The sequence below is a fragment of the Gadus macrocephalus genome, chromosome 4 (assembly GCF_031168955.1).
Source record: "Gadus macrocephalus chromosome 4, ASM3116895v1".
Classification (NCBI taxonomy): Eukaryota; Metazoa; Chordata; class Actinopteri; order Gadiformes; family Gadidae; genus Gadus; species Gadus macrocephalus.
In genome coordinates, this window is record NC_082385.1 from 284,813 (window position 1) to 304,486 (window position 19,674).

The 19,674-nt window shown below is 42.6% G+C and overlaps 1 protein-coding gene and 1 long non-coding RNA gene across 17 annotated transcripts; one reads left to right on the plus strand and one right to left on the minus strand.

Moving 5' to 3' along the window:
* Window positions 1-4,445: 4,445 nt before the first annotated feature.
* On the plus strand, window positions 4,446-19,668 carry LOC132455567 (NACHT, LRR and PYD domains-containing protein 12-like). Of its 16 annotated transcripts, none has more exons than XM_060049438.1 (10): window positions 4,446-4,732; window positions 5,874-5,987; window positions 6,062-6,178; window positions 8,122-8,241; window positions 9,391-9,491; window positions 10,598-12,431; window positions 15,180-15,353; window positions 16,443-16,616; window positions 17,790-17,963; window positions 18,656-19,668. In XM_060049438.1, the coding sequence occupies exons 1-10, from the start codon at window positions 4,650-4,652 to the stop codon at window positions 18,948-18,950; spliced, it is 3,186 nt and encodes a 1,061-aa protein (XP_059905421.1). In that variant the 5' UTR covers window positions 4,446-4,649; the 3' UTR covers window positions 18,951-19,668. The 16 variants fall into 16 exon arrangements, with proteins under 16 accessions (XP_059905421.1, XP_059905422.1, XP_059905429.1 ...); XM_060049439.1 differs by having other exon boundaries at window positions 6,065-6,178; XM_060049446.1 differs by lacking the exon at window positions 16,443-16,616.
* Window positions 4,624-9,346, minus strand: LOC132455577 (uncharacterized). Its single transcript, XR_009525296.1, has 2 exons — window positions 8,964-9,346; window positions 4,624-4,857 (listed from the first exon to the last, which is right to left on the minus strand). It is a non-coding gene; the product is annotated as an uncharacterized LOC132455577 (long non-coding RNA).
* Window positions 19,669-19,674: the final 6 nt, after the last annotated feature.

A 19,674-nucleotide genomic window follows, 5' to 3' on the forward strand; every position in this document is an offset into this window, starting at 1 on the left:
CTAATGAGTGTTTTATTCCTACACCTGGTTTACTTGTGGATGATGAGTATACTTACTTTACTATACTTTTATGTTTGCTATTGCCTTTTATGCTTCATTTTTGTTGATTTAGATAATTGTTAATGTTTACCCGTAGATACACTGAATTCTCATTTAAAGGGTGTCTTTAAACTATGTTTAATATGATCAAGAGGGAGGAATGTAGAATGTTGGTGTATTTTAGTGTCTCTCTGTGTTCACATCTCTTAGTCTAGGAACAGGCCAGTGCCTCTCCTACTGTACGAGGTGTTATTTCCAACACTCTGTCATTGTGATGTCCCAACAAGGACGAACCAACCCTGTGGTCTGGGACATAGCCAGGGGCCATATACCTTATCAAGGGAGACTGTTATTTTGTTATCACGCTTTCTTTCCTATAATACTGGCCCCAACCCTTTGGTTCGGTGAGAAGAGGGATGGACAGCCAAGGAGCACGTCTGGAGACTGCTCCTCACCTCCTACACTGAGACTATCCCACCTAAGTCTGTACCTGTGCTGTACTACATCCTCCAATAAACCTTCTATTCAACCCTCGGATCCAACCTGGCAAGTTGCTTTGATTTCCACCTCAAGAATGTACTACTACGAGGAGAAATACACAATGCAGAGTCTTTAAGAACAGTTTAGAAATAAGCTGAAATCTAACATATATAGATCTGTTTCACCTCACTTATATTCCTATTTTTATTTTTTGTTGGCCTACGGAAAGCTTTTTTTGCAGTCAGTTCAGCTGAACATTTTACAGTATGACAGTAACAAATAAGTTACCCTTTCTAAAAATGTTATAGTGTTTTTCATTCATCAGTGCAATAATTGAGTTTGCCAAAATACAATGTTGCGTGTACAGTACGACTCTGTGGGATTGTGAGTTTAGCCCATTGGAGCTCATTGAATGGACAAATATGCATTGAGATGCAATTGTGTCAATGCAATATTTATGTGATATATTCACAGTATTGTATTAAAATATGGCAAACAATATTTATTCTGTATGTACCACCTGATTGCAACTTTAAAAAGGAAGCTTTTCTAAACAATTGTATACATTGAATATGTAACATGGGCCTCATAAAGCCAAAAAATAGGTAAACATATTGATGGAAGTGTTTTAAATTGTGGTTAATTGATGCTCTCTAAGAGACATTCATATGATCGTTGTGTTTCTCGTTTTGGTGGAAAAAAAAAGTTTGAGAAGGGAGATATATATGATATGAAATGAACTTTATTCGTCAGCTGGTGCTGAAATTTGTCTTGCGACCCAGCAGCCGTTGCATGTTTAAACAGAAAACATGAATTACACACATTGACATGACACATTGAAACACAACAAATGTACATACATGGGTACAGATAGTCGAGAGCACATTGTCCACCACTTCGTCTATCTCCGGTTTAGCATCAAAGTCGATTGATGGACAAAATACTTTTTTAGTCTGACCTTCTTGAAAAGTGGTACCTCGTATCTCCTTCCTGAGGGCAATAACCTGTATTCACTATACAAAACATGATTAGTGTTTGAGGTGATGTTTTTTGCCAACCTCAGCATGCTGTTGTCATACATGGAAGCATATAGCTCCTGAAGTGGTTGTCCAACAATCTTTGAACAAATGTTTAGTTGTTGTAACATTTGTGACTTTAGGGCTACAGACAGACATCCATACCAGGTGGTACTGCAGTACTGAAGAACACTCATAATGACAGAAGTGAAAAACAAAGGAAGAATCCTTCTACTGGCACCAAAAGATCTTAAACGGCGAAGGAAATAGATTCTTTGCTTTGTTTTCTTACACACTGATTCAATCTGATCTTTCCATGAAAGAAGATGGTCTATTGCTACTCCTAGGTATGTGTATGAACATACCTGATCGATCTGTTCACTATGAATAGTAATAGGAGATTTGCATATCTCCAGTGGTGCACCAAAAACAATCTCTTCTGTCTTTTTTGTGTTTATGATGAGAGCGTTGTTATCACTCCATTCAACCACCTTATTTACTCTCTGCTGGTGCAGTCCAGGGTCACTGAAACTATTTAAAAGAGAAATTAAAACTGTGTCGTCAGAGTACTTTAGAATGTACTGATCTGGTCCTTTGCTCCTACCCTCAGACAGACATTCTAGTATTTAGAGAAATTGAGCTATAGTTTCAGAAAATGTGTTTAAACAATTGAGAAAAACTGCATGAAAAGCTTCTTGCTTGTTCAGAACACCGCTGATAGACTCCTAGGGCCCTATTTTAGCGGATTGAAACGCAAAATAAATATTCAAATTGTTTTGATTGTATGTCACGTGATCAAACGGACGGGTGAGAGCCGTGAGACTCAATCCAAACCAGTTGAAAGCAAAGTAAAGTGCAGCAGAAATGTCTCGATGCAGTTTTAAAGGGTACATCCCAGGCTAGGTTTGTGGTGTTGTGTCGCCATCTAGAGGTCCAATCCGTCCAATCCAACGTTACCTATTAAATCTGTGGAGAGATTTCAATCTATACTGAACCTTGAAATAGTGTGCCTAGGTTCAACAGGGATTGACCTTTGACCTCTGGGCCTAGATTTGTCTGGGAATAGCTTTTGACCTCTTAATCTAGAGTCATCAGGGAGTGACCTTTGACCCCTAGGACCTCTGGGTCTAGATTCCTCAGGGAGTGACCTTTGACCCCTAGGACCTCGGGGTCCGAGGTTGACGGGGGTGGGGGGGTAAAGGGAGGGGGGGTGAGGTTTGGTGGGGGACTGAGGGCGGGGGAGGGGGTGAGGCTGAGGGCGGGGGAGGGGGTGAGGGTGAGGGGGGTGAGGCTGAGGGGGGGGGGGGTGAGGGTGAGGGGGGTGAGGCTGAGGGGGGGGGGGGGGGGGTAATCACTGCTCCCCGGTTGTCCCAGGTCTGACCGTTATTCTCGATTGTAAACACACAAAAGATGGAACTATGCACACAATTCTGAAAAGTTTGGGATAGTGAAGCTGATTAGGAGCTGATGATGAGGCTCATTTTCACACAGTATCAAATAAATATTTGCTTTGTTAACTTTTCGTACTGATTTCATCAACACATCCCCCTAAAGACAGTCTAAACATTTTCTTACCGTAGTGTTTTTCATTTTACTTATCAGTGCAATTACTGTCCTGTGAGTTTTGCCAAAATAGGTAACATTGGTGTATTTTCAGAACTCCATCAATGTTGCAGTATCAACTATAGGTGTACAGTACGACTCTGTTGGATTGTGAGTTTAGCCCATTGGACCTCATTGGATAGACAAAAATGCATTGTTTCCTATTCTGCTACGATCGTGTCAATGCAATATTTATATTCTATGTTCCCAGTATTGTGTTACAATATGACAACAGGGCCGTGCAGAGACCTCTGAGGGGCAGGGGTGCTGATTCAAGAACGGCTTTAGTATTACGTCAACTTTGATACAACCCTTTCTGTAGTATTGATACTGTCTGTAAAACGACATTTAGTTTGAGTAACGGTTGCAAGGTAAGGCCCCGTGTTTCCTTTTTAGTTGTACATTGAGGTTAAACTGTGGATTTAGTATTATGTAGAATGTCCCATTGTCTGTAGGGTTATAGTATGGATACTACGATGTACGATCGTATGTAAGATCACACGATACATTTGGTTTGAACAAGGGTGATTCATTATTTAAAATAAAGATGACACGATGTTAACTACTCTGGTTTCATGTGCAGTTGTTTTAATAAAATTGACTTTATTTGTTAAATCCTCCCGGAGCCCCGCCCCCTGTACGGGGGCCTCGGGCTCCGCCCCCCTGGACGGGGGCCTCGGGCTCCGCCTCCCTGGACGGGGGCCTCGGGCTCCGCCCCCCTGGACGGGGGCCTCGGGCTCCGCCCCCCTGGACGGGGGCCTCGGGCTCCGCCCCCCTGGACGGGGGCCTCGGGCTCCGCCCCCCTGGGGGCGTCCAGCTCCATGCTGACGGCCGACGCGGCGCAGAGACCCTCGAAGCACAGCTCCCTCCTGGGCTGGACCAGCCAGCTCCCCCTCCTCCTCCTCCTCCTCCTCTTCCTCCCCCTGCTCCCCCTCCTCCTCCCCCTGCTCCTCCTCCTCCTCCTCCTCCTCCTCCTCCTCCTGCTCCTCTTCCTCCTCCTCCTCCCCCTCCTCCTCCTCCTCCTCCTCCTCCTCGGGAAACTAGACTGTAATAAATACTTCCTTTGGTCGATGGTTTATTTTAAAGTACCTTGTTGACAAATACTATGTAGACAGTACGGGCCTGCATTTTGCCTGAGGTTTCTGTTTTTATCTACAAGATCTCTCTCACACACGTTCACTACTCACATACACTACACACACACACACACACGCACGCACGCACGCACGCACGCACGCACACGCACGCACACACAGGCACACACACGCACACGCACACAGACACTTTTGGTTTCCCAGAAAACACGTGACATGCGCTGAGAGTGGCGATTCAGCTCATTTACTTCCTCATCTGAATGTTTCGTCGCAGCGGGGAGCCTTTCTTTCTCCGCTTTGAAAACCTTTCACCTGATTAACTTGTTTTATGAACACTTTAACCTCAGTTTCTTCCCTTATATTTATACTTTCATAACTTGTTGGCGTATGGGACGGAACGTATTTTCTCCATTCTACTATGGATGAGGAGAGAGAGGAGGGGGATTCTACCCCTAAGACCGCTCTGTCTGGGGAACTCGGCCCCCGGAGCAAAGCTAAGAGGTAAGAAGAGGATCTCTCTGTCTGTGACTGTTGTCCATCTCAGAGCTCAGCAGTGATACATCATGACTCCATCATTAGTCTGAGTAAAAGCTGTGTGTGTGTTGAAGCCCAGAGCAGCAGCAGACCTCAGGTTGATCAGTCGTATCGTAATGTGACTCTGACGTCACTCTAGAATCTAGATCCACAGTCGTTGTATCGACCACGTTTAAAACACAACGTGAACAGACAGACCAGAAACTCAGGAAGAGCATTACATCTGACCTGAGCAGTAGGGCTCCCCTGATATGAACAGTGAGCTCCATTTGGTCATTGTCTGTTCTTAAGAAGGAAAAGATAACATGCATTTATAGACTATGACTTTGACAAAGTTTGGTACGTCAGCGTTGATCAAACAGATTTATAATTCTGTCATTCTAGTTCAAAGCATTAGGGTACCCAGAGTAAAAACACGTCAGTAACAAGGTATAATATTTAACTATTATTTGAGAAAGTACATATATATATTTTAATAAAGATAATTAAGGACTTAAAAGCTGGAAACAAGTGAAATGCTCACACCTAAAAACAGCCTTGTAAGAAGAATTATCTTGTCAGTGTGAAAACTGCAGTGCGATTAAAAGGTGTGTGTGTGTGTGTGTGTGTGTGTGTGTGTGTGTGTGTGTGTGTGTGTGTGTGTGTGTGTGTGTGTGTGTGTGTGTGTGTGTGTGTGTGTGTGTGTGTGTGTGTGTGTGTGTGTGAACTCTTGTTCAAGAATGAGTTGTGCTATGTTTAGTGTGCCCCCGGGTTGGTGACCCCTGATTTAGACCCTACGTCATATCCCAACCCTTGCAAGCCCACCCCCTAAACCAGCCGGAGATTCTAATGATATCTGAGCGACAAAAATGTCTGCATATCAGCAATAAGTGTGAATGACCCTCACGGTCGAACCTCCTGATGTACAAATGCGGAGAAAAGACAGAGGACATGTGTGAAAACGACTAATAACTTCATTTTCAGCCTGTCCATATATTTCCATTTCAACAATCTGACAAAGATTATTGAAATCGAAAGTCATGAGAAAGTAGTTGAGTAGCCCTGCAATAAATGATAAAACGAAAAGGTATCCACAAATCCTAACTTCCAGATGGTGTTTGTTTTTCAGAGTCCAGCAGCAGAGAGCAGACTCCCCTGGACCCAGCTGTGTCTCCATGAAGAGTGACCGGTCTATGGATGTACCTGTTAAGTTTAAAGATGGAAATCCGTCGATTGAAAAGAGGTCAGCATTTATCAGATATAATAAAGACACTAATTCTATCAAACGTCCATAAATCCTGGTTCTTGTTTTTCTAGAAGAGTCCAGCAGCAGAGAGCAGACTCCCCTGGACCCAGCTGTGTCTCCATGAAGAGTGACTGGTCTATGGATAAACCTCCTGAGCTTAAAGATGGACGGCCCTCCAGAGAGGAGAGGTAGGGGTTTCAAACAGATGATAAAAGAGACAAGTTGGTTGTTATTAGACTACTGATACTGATGTTAACAAGTCAGGGGAAATAAAAGTGTGTGTGTGTGTGTGTGTGTGTGTGTGTGTGTGTGTGTGTGTGTGTGTGTGTGTGTGTGTGTGTGTGTGTGTGTGTGTGTGTGTGTGTGTGTGTGTGTGTGTGTGTGTGTGTGAAAAACGACAAACTGTCCTTCAACACTATTTTGGAGACATTTTATGAATGATATACATATTATGAGTGCTTTATGCACACATTAATCGAATGTTCCGGTTAACCTGTCAAACAGCCTTTAATATAAGAGAATTAAAAGATAACATGCTTCAATAAGACTATGGGACCTGTCTTGCATCCGGCGCAAGTGACTTAGTCACTGGCGCATGTGTTGTTGCTAGTTTACAACTGGCGCAGAGCGTTCTTTTCCCACCACCGCCACTCGCCGGGAAATTAGGGAATGATCTTGCGCCCCAAGGGGCGTTTCGGCGAAAGGAGGAGGCGTGTTCTGGCGCAAACAATATTTTGCCGTTTCTGAATACAACTGCGCCACAGACCAGGAAATACCTGGTTTAAAGTCAGTGGCGCGTTGTTCAGATTCTATTTTAAGGGCGCATGGATACATGCACATGCGATGCATACGGATTGCTTGTGCACCTCGCGCATACACTTTGCTTCTCCCATCTACCTAGCCGCACATTCTTGGTAAATTATTTGGGAAAGAACAGCTGATGCAGCGGTAATAAGTTGTACTTTTAAATCAATGCATCTGCAAACACCGTACAGCAAACACATATTCTCTTGACACAGACATCGTGTAGGCCTACATGCCCATACTTTTTAGGATTGATGAGTATTTGATCGTGAAAAACATTGTTTTACCGCGAGTGAGTGTTAAAAATAATGAATGAATGCGGGCGCACGTGTGTGCTCTGTTTAAACACATGCACTAAACACGTAACGCATAATACAATCAATGGCAATGCCTATTACCGCGGGGACACATGCATATTAGGATAGCCTACAATACTGATTAGAAACAATGTTTATAATGTATTGCGTATAGCATTAAATAGAACCACAGTTACCGCATATCATATGTTATATCATATACGTTTTCTTTGCCGAAATTTATTTGAGGACTCAGTATTTCTGAAGTTGTGGAAGAAAACCCCTTATTCCATGCGTGAATTAGGCCATATTATTTGGCAATAAACTGAGCCATTTGCAGTTTGAAATTCATGTGCATCCGTCTCATCGGAGACTGCAGACGCGCTGTCAAAATATCAACTCGTCCGATTCAAATGCGCTCATGGCTCTTAAAGGGGATGGGAGCAGGCACTCTCATTGGTTTGTTGGACCTTACGCCCAAACCACACCTACGGGTAATTAGGCTGTTTCAGACCAACCCTTTAGACACTTGCGCCGCGACGCAAGTGTCATTTATCCGCCGGTAAAATAGCGATAGCGCCGTAGAACCGCCCACAAAGCTACTTGCGCTTTGCGCTTCCCACTTGCGTTTCAGACCGTTAAAATAGGGCCATAAGACATTGACAAAGTTTGGTACGTCATTGTTGTTAAAACAGATTTAAAATTCTGGGATTCTAGTTCAAAGCATTGGGTTACTCTGAGAAAAACATATCAGTAACAAGTTATAATATTTAAGGATGTATATATATGAATATATTTTAATTAATTAAGATAATTAAGGACTTAAAAGCTGGAAACAAGTGAAATGCTCTCACCTAAAAACAGCCTTGTAAGAAGGATTATCTTGTCAGTGTGAAAACTGCAGTGTGATTAAAGTGTGTGTGTGTGTGTGTGTGTGTGTGTGTGTGTGTGTGTGTGTGTGTGTGTGTGTGTGTGTGTGTGTGTGTGTGTGTGTGTGTGTGTGTGTGTGTGTGTGTGTGTGTTTCTGGTAGCCCAGAGCAGCAGCAGAGAGCAGACTCCCCTGGACCCAGCTGTGTCTCCATGAAGAGTGACCGGTCTATGGATCTACCTTTGTCCTTTAAAGATGGAAATCACCAACCTTCTATGGAAAGGTGAGGATTCAGCCAATACATCAGGGCTGTTCAACTGGCGGCCCGCGGATCATCTTGATCCGGCCCGCCGATCATTAATCAGAACATAACAACGTCCGATCACAGGACCACTTGGTGCTGGATTGATTCATGGCTGAGGCCGTTTATTCTGCTGTTTGAATCGTATGAATTTGAATCGTTTTCTATGTTAGCTAAACGCATTGTGAATCAACACTTACAGTATGAAGGGTACTAAGTGTGTTTTAATGTCAACATGTTAGTGCTTAAATGCCCTTCTAGCTGCTTTCACTCATAGACGTACAGCCCGCTATTAGCCCGCTATTCTCCCGACGGGCCGTGTATGTAAACGACATATCCTGACATTGGACATCCTGAAAAAAGACTACCCCTGAGGTTGTATTTTAGCTGGCGGAAATGTTAATTACCTTATATGTGAATGAGCAGTAGAATGTCGGCATTTCACACCATTTGAGTGGGCGTGTTGCATGTTGAGTGGCACCCTAAACGATAATCAGCCTGTTGCCTTTCGTTCGCAGATGGGTTTAAAAATATTTTAATGTTGGCACTGCTTTTCAGAGTCATTTGTGGTGAACGCTAAATGATAGGTCTTAAAGATCCCCCTAAGGTACACATCATACAATAAATTACAATACATGAATTCAAAACTGCACGAGTATATAGAAAGCTGTGTGTGTGTGTTGAAGCCCAGAGCAGCAGCAGACCTCAGGTTGATCAGTCGTATCGTAATGTGACTCTGACGTCACTCTAGATCCACAGTCGTCGTATCGACCACGTTTAAAACACAACGTGAACAGACAGACCAGAAACTCAGGAAGAGCAATACATCTGACCTGAGCAGTAGGGCTCCCCTGATATGAACAGGGTTCTGTCTTTGTTCTCTACTGTGTTTGGTCTGCATGACTGCTGTCTGTGGTCAAGACTAACAGTAAAACAGTGAGCTCCATTTGGTTATTGTCTGTTCTTAATATAAGAGAAGGAAAAGATAACATGCTTAAATTAGACTATGACTTTGACAAAGTTGGTACGATAGTGTTGATCAAACAGATTTATAATTCTGTGATTCTAGTTCAAAGCATTAGGTTATGCAGAGTAAAAACATGTGTGTGTGTGTGTGTGTGTTCTCCGCAGACACCAGGAGAGGTCAAAGGTCACCAGTGCTCAGTCTGTACAGCAGCATCAAACAGAGCTGGAGATGAACCAGGAGGAACTGGCCGACACACTGGGGGGCGGTAAGAGACTCTTACTTTGAAGACACAGGGGAATATTATTTTTGAGGAGCAGTATGCGACTGTTATTTGCTCTTTTCTGACTTAAAGGGGACCTATTATGCTTTTTCGACTTTTATGACCTATAAACGTTGTTATAATGATTGATAGTCATGTTTAATCATACACAAAAAACGATGTAGATTTTCGGGAAACTCTTCCTCTCATCTGGGCGCTTTCAGCCTTCTCTGTCAACGCTCGGTTTTCGTCCTTCTCAGCCCCCTCGCCCCCCTCCTGCCAACCCAACTCCGTTGTGATTGGTTATCTTCCTTGAAGCGTGCGCGCGGGCAGATTTGACCAGGCATATGGGGGCGCGGCAGGAGTGCCTCTATGTAGATGGTTTCCCGGAAATGTGAACAAGTGAATCGCAAACGTTGTCCCGAGTGTTTAGCCCTCTGCACAGCCACCCCAGACTGTCAGCAGGGAATACGTCGAAATGCATGTACGTCATTATTTGACACTTTAGTATGGTTAAACATGACTATCAATCATTATAACAACGTTTATAGGTCATAAAAGTCGAAAAAGCATAATAGGTCCCCTTTAATTACTTTGAATTACTACTTCAATGTGGAGATATCTTTCCTCTTGGGGGTTAAATGGTTTGATCCAGATATGTAGGGTTATTGTGGGTTTATCAGGTTAAATGGTATGATCCAAATATGTAGGGTTATTGTGGGTCTATCAGGTTAAATGGTATGATCCAGATATGTAGGGTTATTGTGGGTTTATCAGGTTTAATGGTATGATCCAAATACCGAGGGTTATTGTGGGTCTATGAGGTTAAAGAATGTTAAACATTATACTGCAGATCAACAGCAGAAAAACTCAGAGGAATAGATGCAACAGATCTTGTTATATCAGCATAATAAGTCAATTTAGACTGATTGACCATCATTATTACTATCATTAGACCAATCATACTGCTGTAGAAATAATGTTCCTGAAAATTTTTAATCTGTAACAAGCAGTCTAAATATCAAGAAGTTGATAATTTAACAGGAAATATTGACCTGGTTTAACTGATATCACCTTCCACTAACTTATTATTCTGTTGTTTTCTCATTTAGGATCTGATGCTGTCGAGTGCCAACATAAAATCAAGTCTCGTTTGACAAAGAAGTTCAGGTGTGTGTTTGAGGGAATCGCTAAAGCAGGACAGCGAACAGATCGGAAGGACTTCTACACAGAGATTTTCATCACAGAGAGAGGCAGTGGAGAGGTCAACAAGGAACATGAGGTCAGACTGATTGAAACATCTTCCAGGAAACCAGCCAAGGAGGAAACACCAATCAGATGTGAGGACATCTTTAAACCCTCACACGGAAAAGATCAAGCAATCAGGACAATAATGACAACTGGAGTGGCCGGCATTGGTAAAACCGTCTTAACACACAAGTTCACGCTGGACTGGGCTGAAGGAAAAACCAATCACGACATTCACTTCACATTTCTCCTAACTTTCAGAGAGCTGAATTTACTGAAAGAGAAAGAGTTTAGCTTGGTGGAACTTCTTCATCGCTTCTTTATTGAGACCAAAGAAGCAGGAATCTGCAGATTCCACCGGTTCCAAGTTGTCTTCATCTTGGATGGTCTGGATGAGTGTCGACTTCCTCTGGACTTCCAGAACAACCCAATCTGGACTGATGTCACAAAGTCCACCTCGGTGGACGTGCTGCTGACAAACCTCATCAGGGGCGACCTGCTCCCCTCCGCTCGCATCTGGATAACCACACGCCCTGCGGCAGCCAATCAGATCCCTGCTGAGTGTGTTGACATGGTGACAGAGGTGAGGGGGTTCACCGACCCACAGAAGGAGGAGTACTTCAGGAAGAGATTCAGAGAGGAGACGCTGGCCCGCTCAATCATCTCCCACGTCAAGAAATCACGAAGCCTCCACATCATGTGTCACATCCCAGTCTTCTGTTGGATCACTGCTACAGTTCTGGAGGACTGCTTCAAAACATCCCAGATAGGAGAAGAGACACCCAAGACCGTGACTCAGATGTACAGCCACTTCCTGAGGGTTCAGTCCATACAGGGGGACAGGAAGTACCATGGGAGAGCTGAAACAGATCCACACTGGAGTTCAGAGAGCAGGGAGATCATTGTTTCACTGGGAAAACTGGCTTTTAACCAGCTGGAGAAAGGCCACCTGATCTTCTACGAGGCAGACCTTGCAGAGTGTGACATCGATATCAGAGCAGCCTCAGTGTACTCAGGAGTGTTCACCCAGATCTTTAAAGAGGAGTGTGGGCTTTACCAGGACAAAGTGTTCTGCTTTGTCCATCTGAGCATCCAGGAGTTTCTGGCTGCCCTTTATGTTTTTCATTCCTTCATCAACACTGGGGTCAATCTGCTCTCAGAAGAACAACCAACCCGAAGGAAAGTTACATTTGTCCTCTACAAGAGTGCAGTGGACAAGGCCATACAGAGTGAGAACGGACACCTGGACTTGTTCCTCCGCTTCCTCCTGGGCCTCTCTCTGGAGACCAATCAGATTCTTCTACGAGGTCTGCTGCGAAAGACAGGAAGTAGATCACTGACCCCTCGGATTAAACCAGGTCTGCTGACACAAAAAGGAAGGGGCTCACATACCAATGAAAAAACAGTGTCTTACATCAAGGAGAAGCTAGAGGAAGATATCTTTCCAGAAAGAAGCATTAATCTGTTCCACTGTCTTAATGAGCTGAACGATCGTTCGCTAGTGGAGGAGATCCAACAGTCCCTGACATCAGGAACACTCTCTAAAGGACCTCTCTCTACTGCTCAGTGGTCAGCTCTGGTCTTCATCTTACTGACATCAGAAGAGGAGCTGGACGTGTTTGACCTGAAGAAATTCAAAGCTTCAGAGGATGGTCTTCTGAGGCTGCTGCCAGTGTTCAAAGCCTCCAAAACGTATCTGTAAGTTCACTAATAAAATGTATTATTACAATACAAACAACACTCTATACATAATACTACAATATGTAAGTTGTTATGCTATGTTCACACCAAAGACATTTGTCGCATGGTCGCCCAAGTTTTGTCGCGGGACAAATCATAATCTGTCTCTGTGCAAGTTTTGTCAGGCGAACTTGTTCTTTTGCCCGCCAACTGTGCTTCATGCCAATTCATTCTCAACCATGGCCGAGATTACCACCATTGACCTGTTGTGGAAGAGGGAGGGACGTCGGAGAACCAAACGCAGTCTATTCATAATATTGTACTGACCACGGAAGAGGCAGTGAATGAAGTATTGATTAGACAGCGATTTATTAGATAGATAAACCATTGGAACACACAAGACCAGTAACCATAGCAACGCCGGTAAACAAACCCTGTGAAGCCCAATCCCTACGAGAGCTCCCTGCGCTACGGCCATCCGGAGGTGCACATTGCTTTTGGCCATGATATTATATATACAATTATATTATATGATATCAGTGTTTCCCGCAGTATTTTTTTCAGCAGCGGTGGTGTGGTCCCCGATCCCTCTAGGGAGGTCCGGGGGCATGCCCCCCCGGCCGAATTTTTGAATCTGGTGCACTTTGAGAGGAGAATATGCACTTAAATCCAATTCAAACAGTCCTGTGTATTACTGTAGATGGGATTATTGGTGTTGTAACTTTGCCTTTTGTGTCTTCATTTACAGATTTTTATATTTTTGTATAGTAATATTTACACAAAAAATGCCACAACGCAAATATAATTTGCACAATTTATTTACAGATTTTTGCCTAATGCTTAAACACTAAACATGGTTGCTATGCCCAAAGCATGACTGTTTTTTACATAAGACACTTTGTTCAAAAATGTAATCTCCTGCAACAATGGGCAAAACACATCTTTTTAAATTATAAACCTAACTAAAATTGAAAAATAAACACACATGAAAAATAAAAAATAAAGCTAATTGAATACCAATCAGTGTGAGCCTTAGCACTACAAATAGACCTCAGGTGAGCTCAGCTCCTTTGTGAGACAGTGAGAGTCAGGGGAAGAGGACAAGAGAGCGATGATAAGCTTGTTATTGCTTAAAACACTTCTTCTTAGTCTTGGGAGTCAAAAAGTTATGAGAAAATTATAAAATAAATATAAGTTATACATAATAGAAACTATTCATGATCTTTTAAGAAGTCCTTAGGTTTTTCCCCTGCATTTATGCTAATGACCACATGCTTACAGGCGATTAGCATAAATCCCTAACTGAAATACACGATGAAAACTGATTTTATATGGCAATAAAGAACAACATCGGATCTAACATTATGGATTCATTTTTCAAAGTTCCCGAAAATACCTAGGCTATAAATTCCTGACTGGATATAAGCTCCTGTAAAGGCTATGAGTGATCCCAAAAAGAGCGACAACACGCACACACACACATAGGCCTACACACACACACACACACACAATACTAGAGGAAAAACGGCACGGAGGTTGCGGTTTATAGATACAATAAAATGATTGGGCTCAGAGGGTTTTTAACACTGGTGGTCATGTAGCGACACATTTTAGCAACTTACTTTCTCTCTCTCTCTCTCTCTGTCTGTCTCTCTCTCTCTCTCTGTCTCTCTCTCTTTCCTTCTTTCTTCGATCTTCCGCTTCACTCGCTACTGCTAGAATCATGTAACTTTGCAACCGTGTAGGGTAGCCTACTGCCAACAACTGCCACACTCGCTGTGTATTTTTCTTGATGTTGGTTACGTGAAGATGTGCCGCGTGCTGCGCAATTGACGTTACGCGCTGTACATTTTCTAAAAGGAGCTACGTAAAAAAAAAAAATAATAAAAGGATAGAGAAGGATTTTTATTGCAGCGGCGGAGAAAATTCAGCAGCGGCGGCGCGCTGCTGAATCTCCTTCATGCTGCGGTTCACCCCTGACTGCACTGCACGGAACGTTTGGCCGGTTGAACGCTGATCAGCTGTTGCGTTGCACACGTCACTCAGTGGCCACGCTGTCGAACGCTGATTGGCTGTCATCAATTTGTGGCAAAGTTTAAATATTTGAACCCAGGCGAAAGTGTCACGCTGCAAATCCACGTGAACGCGCTCGCCCGTGCAGGGCAAAAGTGTTGCGCTGAATATCAAATCTTGTCACAGGTTTTCTCTAGGGAAAATTCGTCCGATTCGCGTCTCTACGTTGACTTTGTATTGAATCATGTCGCCCCTTCGCGCTTGGTGTGAATGCACAGTTATAACTAACAAAACATCTGTAGGTTCTCTCATAAAATGTATAAAAATAATTGTATCATAATATACAGAAAAATACAATATAAAAGGTATAAAATACAAATCGTATCCGTACGTAACAATATACACAAGATAATATACATAAAACTAGAAAATAAAAGTTATAATAACATTGAAAACTCCTTTGTACGTTCAGTGATAACGTATTATATTACACACAACTCAAAAAAAATAATACTACGATATCCAATGTTTTAAACTTTTTTAGTAAAATTTAACATCAGAATCTTCTTAGAACTTGGCATTTTTGGACAATTTCAGGAGTTTTATTTATTTGACCTCTAAATAAGTCATATTTTGAAGATGTGCTGTACAGACATTTAGTCAAAATATATAAATAAAACATATCTAATAACAAATTACAAATAAAACATTAAGCACAGTTCCTAACATGTCGCGTATTTTGTTTGCATGCAGGCTTCATGGCTGTCATCTGTCAGAGAGATGCTGTGAAGCTCTGGCCTCAGTTCTGAGCTCCAACTCCTCTAGTCTGAGGGAGCTGGACCTGAGTACCAATAATCTGCAGGATTCAGGAGTGAAGCTGCTCTCTGCTGGACTGGGGAGTCCACACTGTACACTGGAAACTCTCAGGTCAGTTTTACTCAATCTCTCAAACAGTTACACCACAAGTTCTACATCAGAGGACATTGAACAGATTTACCTCCAGAAAGTTAACGAGTCTAAATAAATAAGTAGAATATGTCCTCTCAGGGCTCAAGACACATTTTCTACTTGTGCCAATTACTTTTTAATTTGGTGGCACCCCAACAAATGTGATCGCAGCCCTATATTAGCCGTGAGAATGTCCTTGGTCACGTACCATCCATCTGTGTCCATTAATTTGAAAGGTTTCACTCACCTTCAATAAGTTGTTAATGTTGAATTGAATAGGGGGTATTTTTTTGTTTTTAACGCCAGCGCCTCGACATCTCTTTCCTCACCATCCAACTCTTCATCCTCCTCCACCTTCTCAATCAAATACCTACTAATAATGACCAGCTGCTGATTGGATAATATACTCCAATAAGGATTTATCTTCTTCTCTGGGTCATCCTGAATGGTGCATTTCTTCACATGCTCTTGAATAGCGCTAGTGCTGCTGTGACATTTCATTGAAGCTTTGCACAAAGTACAAACCAGTGTTTTGGATTTCTGATTAAAGCAGAGTGTCTTCATGGGAACTGAAGTGGGTCGTGTTTCCTAATAGAGCGATCACACCGGCGCAGCAATACAGCCGCGCTTTAACTCAGCGCTGAACTAAACCTTGGCAGTCTGCGTGAATCGCAGCGCCATTACCACTCATCTTATCAAACACAAGACCTCCATCTCACTCTATTTGTGTTGCTATGAGAGTAAAAGGTGCACGTTGGGTTCAGTTTGTTAATGATGGTGTAAGGTGTATGTTTTATTACATTCCTATTCTACTCAGAACCATGGAGTCAGACAGCAGGTGGACTTTAGAGTTGTTTAGTAAAGTTAAATAATCGATTCTTCTTATTTTTATGGACATTTTCAGGAGTTATTTAAAAACTTTAGTTATCTGATCTCATAGTTAGTCATATTTTAAAGATCTACTTGTGTTGACATTTAGTTAAACTAATAAAACATGTCTTATTACAAATTTCAAATAAAAAAAATAATCACAGTTCCTGACATGTAGTGTATTTTGTTTGTATGCAGGCTTAATGGCTGTCATCTGTCAGAGACATGCTGTGAAGATCTGGCCTCAGTTCTCAGCTCCAACTCCTCTAGTCTGAGAGAACTGGACCTGATTAGCAATGATCTGCAGGACTCAGGAGTGAAGCTGCTCTCTGCTGGACTGGGGAGTCCACACTGTACACTGGAAACTCTCAGGTCAGTTTTACTCAATCTCTCAAACAGTTACACCACAAGTTCTACATCAGAGGACATTGAACAAATTACCTCCAGAAAGTTAACGAGTCTAAATAAATAAGTAGAATATGTCCTCTCAGGGCTCAAGACACATTTTCTACTTGTGCCAATTACTTTTTAATTTGGTGGCACCCTAACAAATGTCATCGCAGCCCTTTATTAGACGTGAGAATGTCCTTGGTCACGTACCATCCATCTGTGTCCATTCATGTGAACAGATTCACTCACCTTTCATCAGTTGTTAATGTTTTGATTAAATAGGGGGTCTTTTTCTGTTTTTAACGCCAGCGCCTCGACATCTCTTTCCTCACCAACCAACTTCTCCGCATCTCCTCCTCCTCCTCCTCCCCCCTCCCCCTCCCCCTCCCCCTCCCCCTCCTCCTCCTCCTCCCCCTCCTCCTCCTCCTCCTCCTCCTCCTCCTCCTCAATCAAATACCTACTAATAATAACCAGCTGCTGATTGGATAATATACTCCAATAAGGATTTATCTTTTTCTGTGGGTCATCCTGAATGGTGCATTTCTCCACATGCTCTTGAATAGCGCTAGTGCTGCTGTGACATTTCATTCAAACTTTACACAAAGTACAAACCAGTCTTTTAGTTTTCTGATCAAAGCGGAGTGTCTTCATGGGAACTTAAGTGGGTCGTGTTTCCTAATAGAGCGATCACACCGGCGCCGCAATACAGCCGCACTTTAACTCAGCGCTGAACTAAACCTTGGCAGTCTGCGTGCATCGCAGCGCCATTACCACTCATCTTATCAAACACAAGACCTCCATATCACTCTATTTGTGTTGCTATGAGAGTAAAAGGTGCACGTTGGGTTCAGTTTGTTAATGATGGTGTAAGGTGTATGTTTTATTACATTCCTATTCTACTCAGAACCATGTAGTCAGACAGCAGGTGGACTTTAGAGTTGTTTAGTAAAGTTAAATAATCGATTCTTCTTATTTTTATGGACATTTTCAGGAGTTATTTAAAAACTTTAGTTATCTGATCTCATAGTAAGTCATATTTTAAAGATCTACTTGTGTTGACATTTAGTTAAACTAATAAAACATGTCTTATTACAAATTTCAAATAAAAAAAATAATCACAGTTCCTGACATGTAGTGTATTTTGTTTGTATGCAGGCTTAATGGCTGTCATCTGTCAGAGACATGCTGTGAAGCTCTGGCCTCAGTTCTCAGCTCTAACTCCTCTAGTCTGAGAGAGCTGGATCTGAGTACCAATGATCTGCAGGATTCAGGAGTGAAGCTGCTCTCTGCTGGACTGGGGAGTCCACACTGTGCACTGGAAACTCTCAGGTCAGTTTTACTCAATATCTCAAACAGTTACACCACAAGTTCTACATCAGAGGACATTGAACAGATTTACCTCAAGAAAGTTAACGAGTCTAAATAAATAAGTAGAATATGTCCTCTCAGGGCTCAAGACACATTTTCTACTTGTGCCAATTACTTTTTAATTTGGTGGCACCCTAACAAATGTCATCGCAGCCCTTTATTAGACGTGAGAATGTCCTTGGTCACGTACCGTCCATCTGTGTCCATTCATGTGAACAGATTCACTCACCTTTCATCAGTTGTTAATGTTTTGATTAAATAGGGGGTCTTTTTCAGTTTTTAACGCCAGCGCCTCGACATCTCTTTCCTCACCAACCAACTTCTCCGCCTCTCCTCCTCCTCCTCCTCCCCCCTCCCCTTCCCCCTCCTCCTCCTCCTCCTCCTCCTCCTCCTCAATCAAATACCTACTAATAATAACCAGCTGCTGATTGGATAATATACTCCAATAAGGATTTATCTTCTTCTCTGGGTCATCCAGAATAGTGCATTTCTTCACATGCTCTTGAATAGAGCTAGTGCTGCTGTGACATTTCATTCAAACTTTACACAAAGTACAAACCAGTCTTTTAGTTTTCTGATCAAAGCGGAGTGTCTTCATGGGAACTTAAGTGGGTCGTGTTTCCTAATAGAGCGTGTTTATTGTTTGTGTGAAGGCTGACTGGCTGTCATTTGTCAGAGAGATGCTGTGAAGCTCTGGCCTCAGTTCTCAGCTCCAACTCCTCTTGTCTGAGAGAGTTGGACCTGAGTACCAACGATCTGCAGGATTCAGGAGTGAAGCTGCTCTCTGCTGGACTGGGGAGTCCACACTGTACACTGGAAACTCTCAGGTCAGTTTTACTCAATGGTACTCAAACAGTTACACCACAAGTTCTACATCAGAGGACAGTTATAAACCCATCTTATAACTCAGTACCTGTGATGACCACATCCATGACTTTGTATCATTGAAGATGTAACACCTTGTTGTTTCGGTGGATATTCTAATACATCCATATGCCTGCAATCTTTCAATTATAAATATAAAATGAACTCAAAATATAATGCTATTGCCCCCCCACTGTCCCCTGTATAGGAGACAATGATATTTTAGAGCGGGGTGAAGTACAGGGGGTCTTTGGAGGGTCTTACCCCTAGCTGGACACCTCAGACCCCCTGAAAGCCTCAACAGAAACATTTTGGAGGGTCTCTGGAAAGAATGATTTGAAACTTGCAATCGTCAAACAAAACGTGTTTTAAAGCTTACTATGTCCAGTACTCATTATTTAAATAGCTTTACTCACTAATATGAATAGGATACAGAATAACTTGTTATATTGTGTACCCAGTGAAGCGACAAACTCATCAAAGCTCTATTCATTATGAACTAATAAATAAGGAAAGCCAAGGATTAATACTTGTTAATTGATAGTTAAGTCCAGCTGTATTTCAACAGCTGTAAGCAGTGGTGTAGTGGTTCTGGGAGAAGTGGTGATACTCTAAATGTCTTGAAGCGCCCTGTGTTATAAAACGTAACATTGGGAATACTCTTGCATCTTTAGTGCACCCATAAACGGGCCAGTAATGTTGGCACATTGTCACTTAACTTCTGCTGCTTGGCCAGGATTGACTTTGCATCAGTCCTGGCTCACAGACTATAGGGTGAGACCACTACATTATTATGCATTCTGAGTGA

Excerpts from the sequence above, each read along its gene's own strand:
- LOC132455567 (XM_060049438.1), top strand. The coding sequence starts at position 4,650 with ATGGATGAGGAGAGAGAGGAGGGGGATTCTACCCCTAAGACCGCTCTG. Across the intron at positions 4,733-5,873 it reads CCCCGGAGCAAAGCTAAGAG|AGTCCAGCAGCAGAGAGCAG; the intron begins GTAAGAAGAGGA and ends TTTGTTTTTCAG. Across the intron at positions 17,964-18,655 it reads TGTGCACTGGAAACTCTCAG|GCTGACTGGCTGTCATTTGT; the intron begins GTCAGTTTTACT and ends GTTTGTGTGAAG.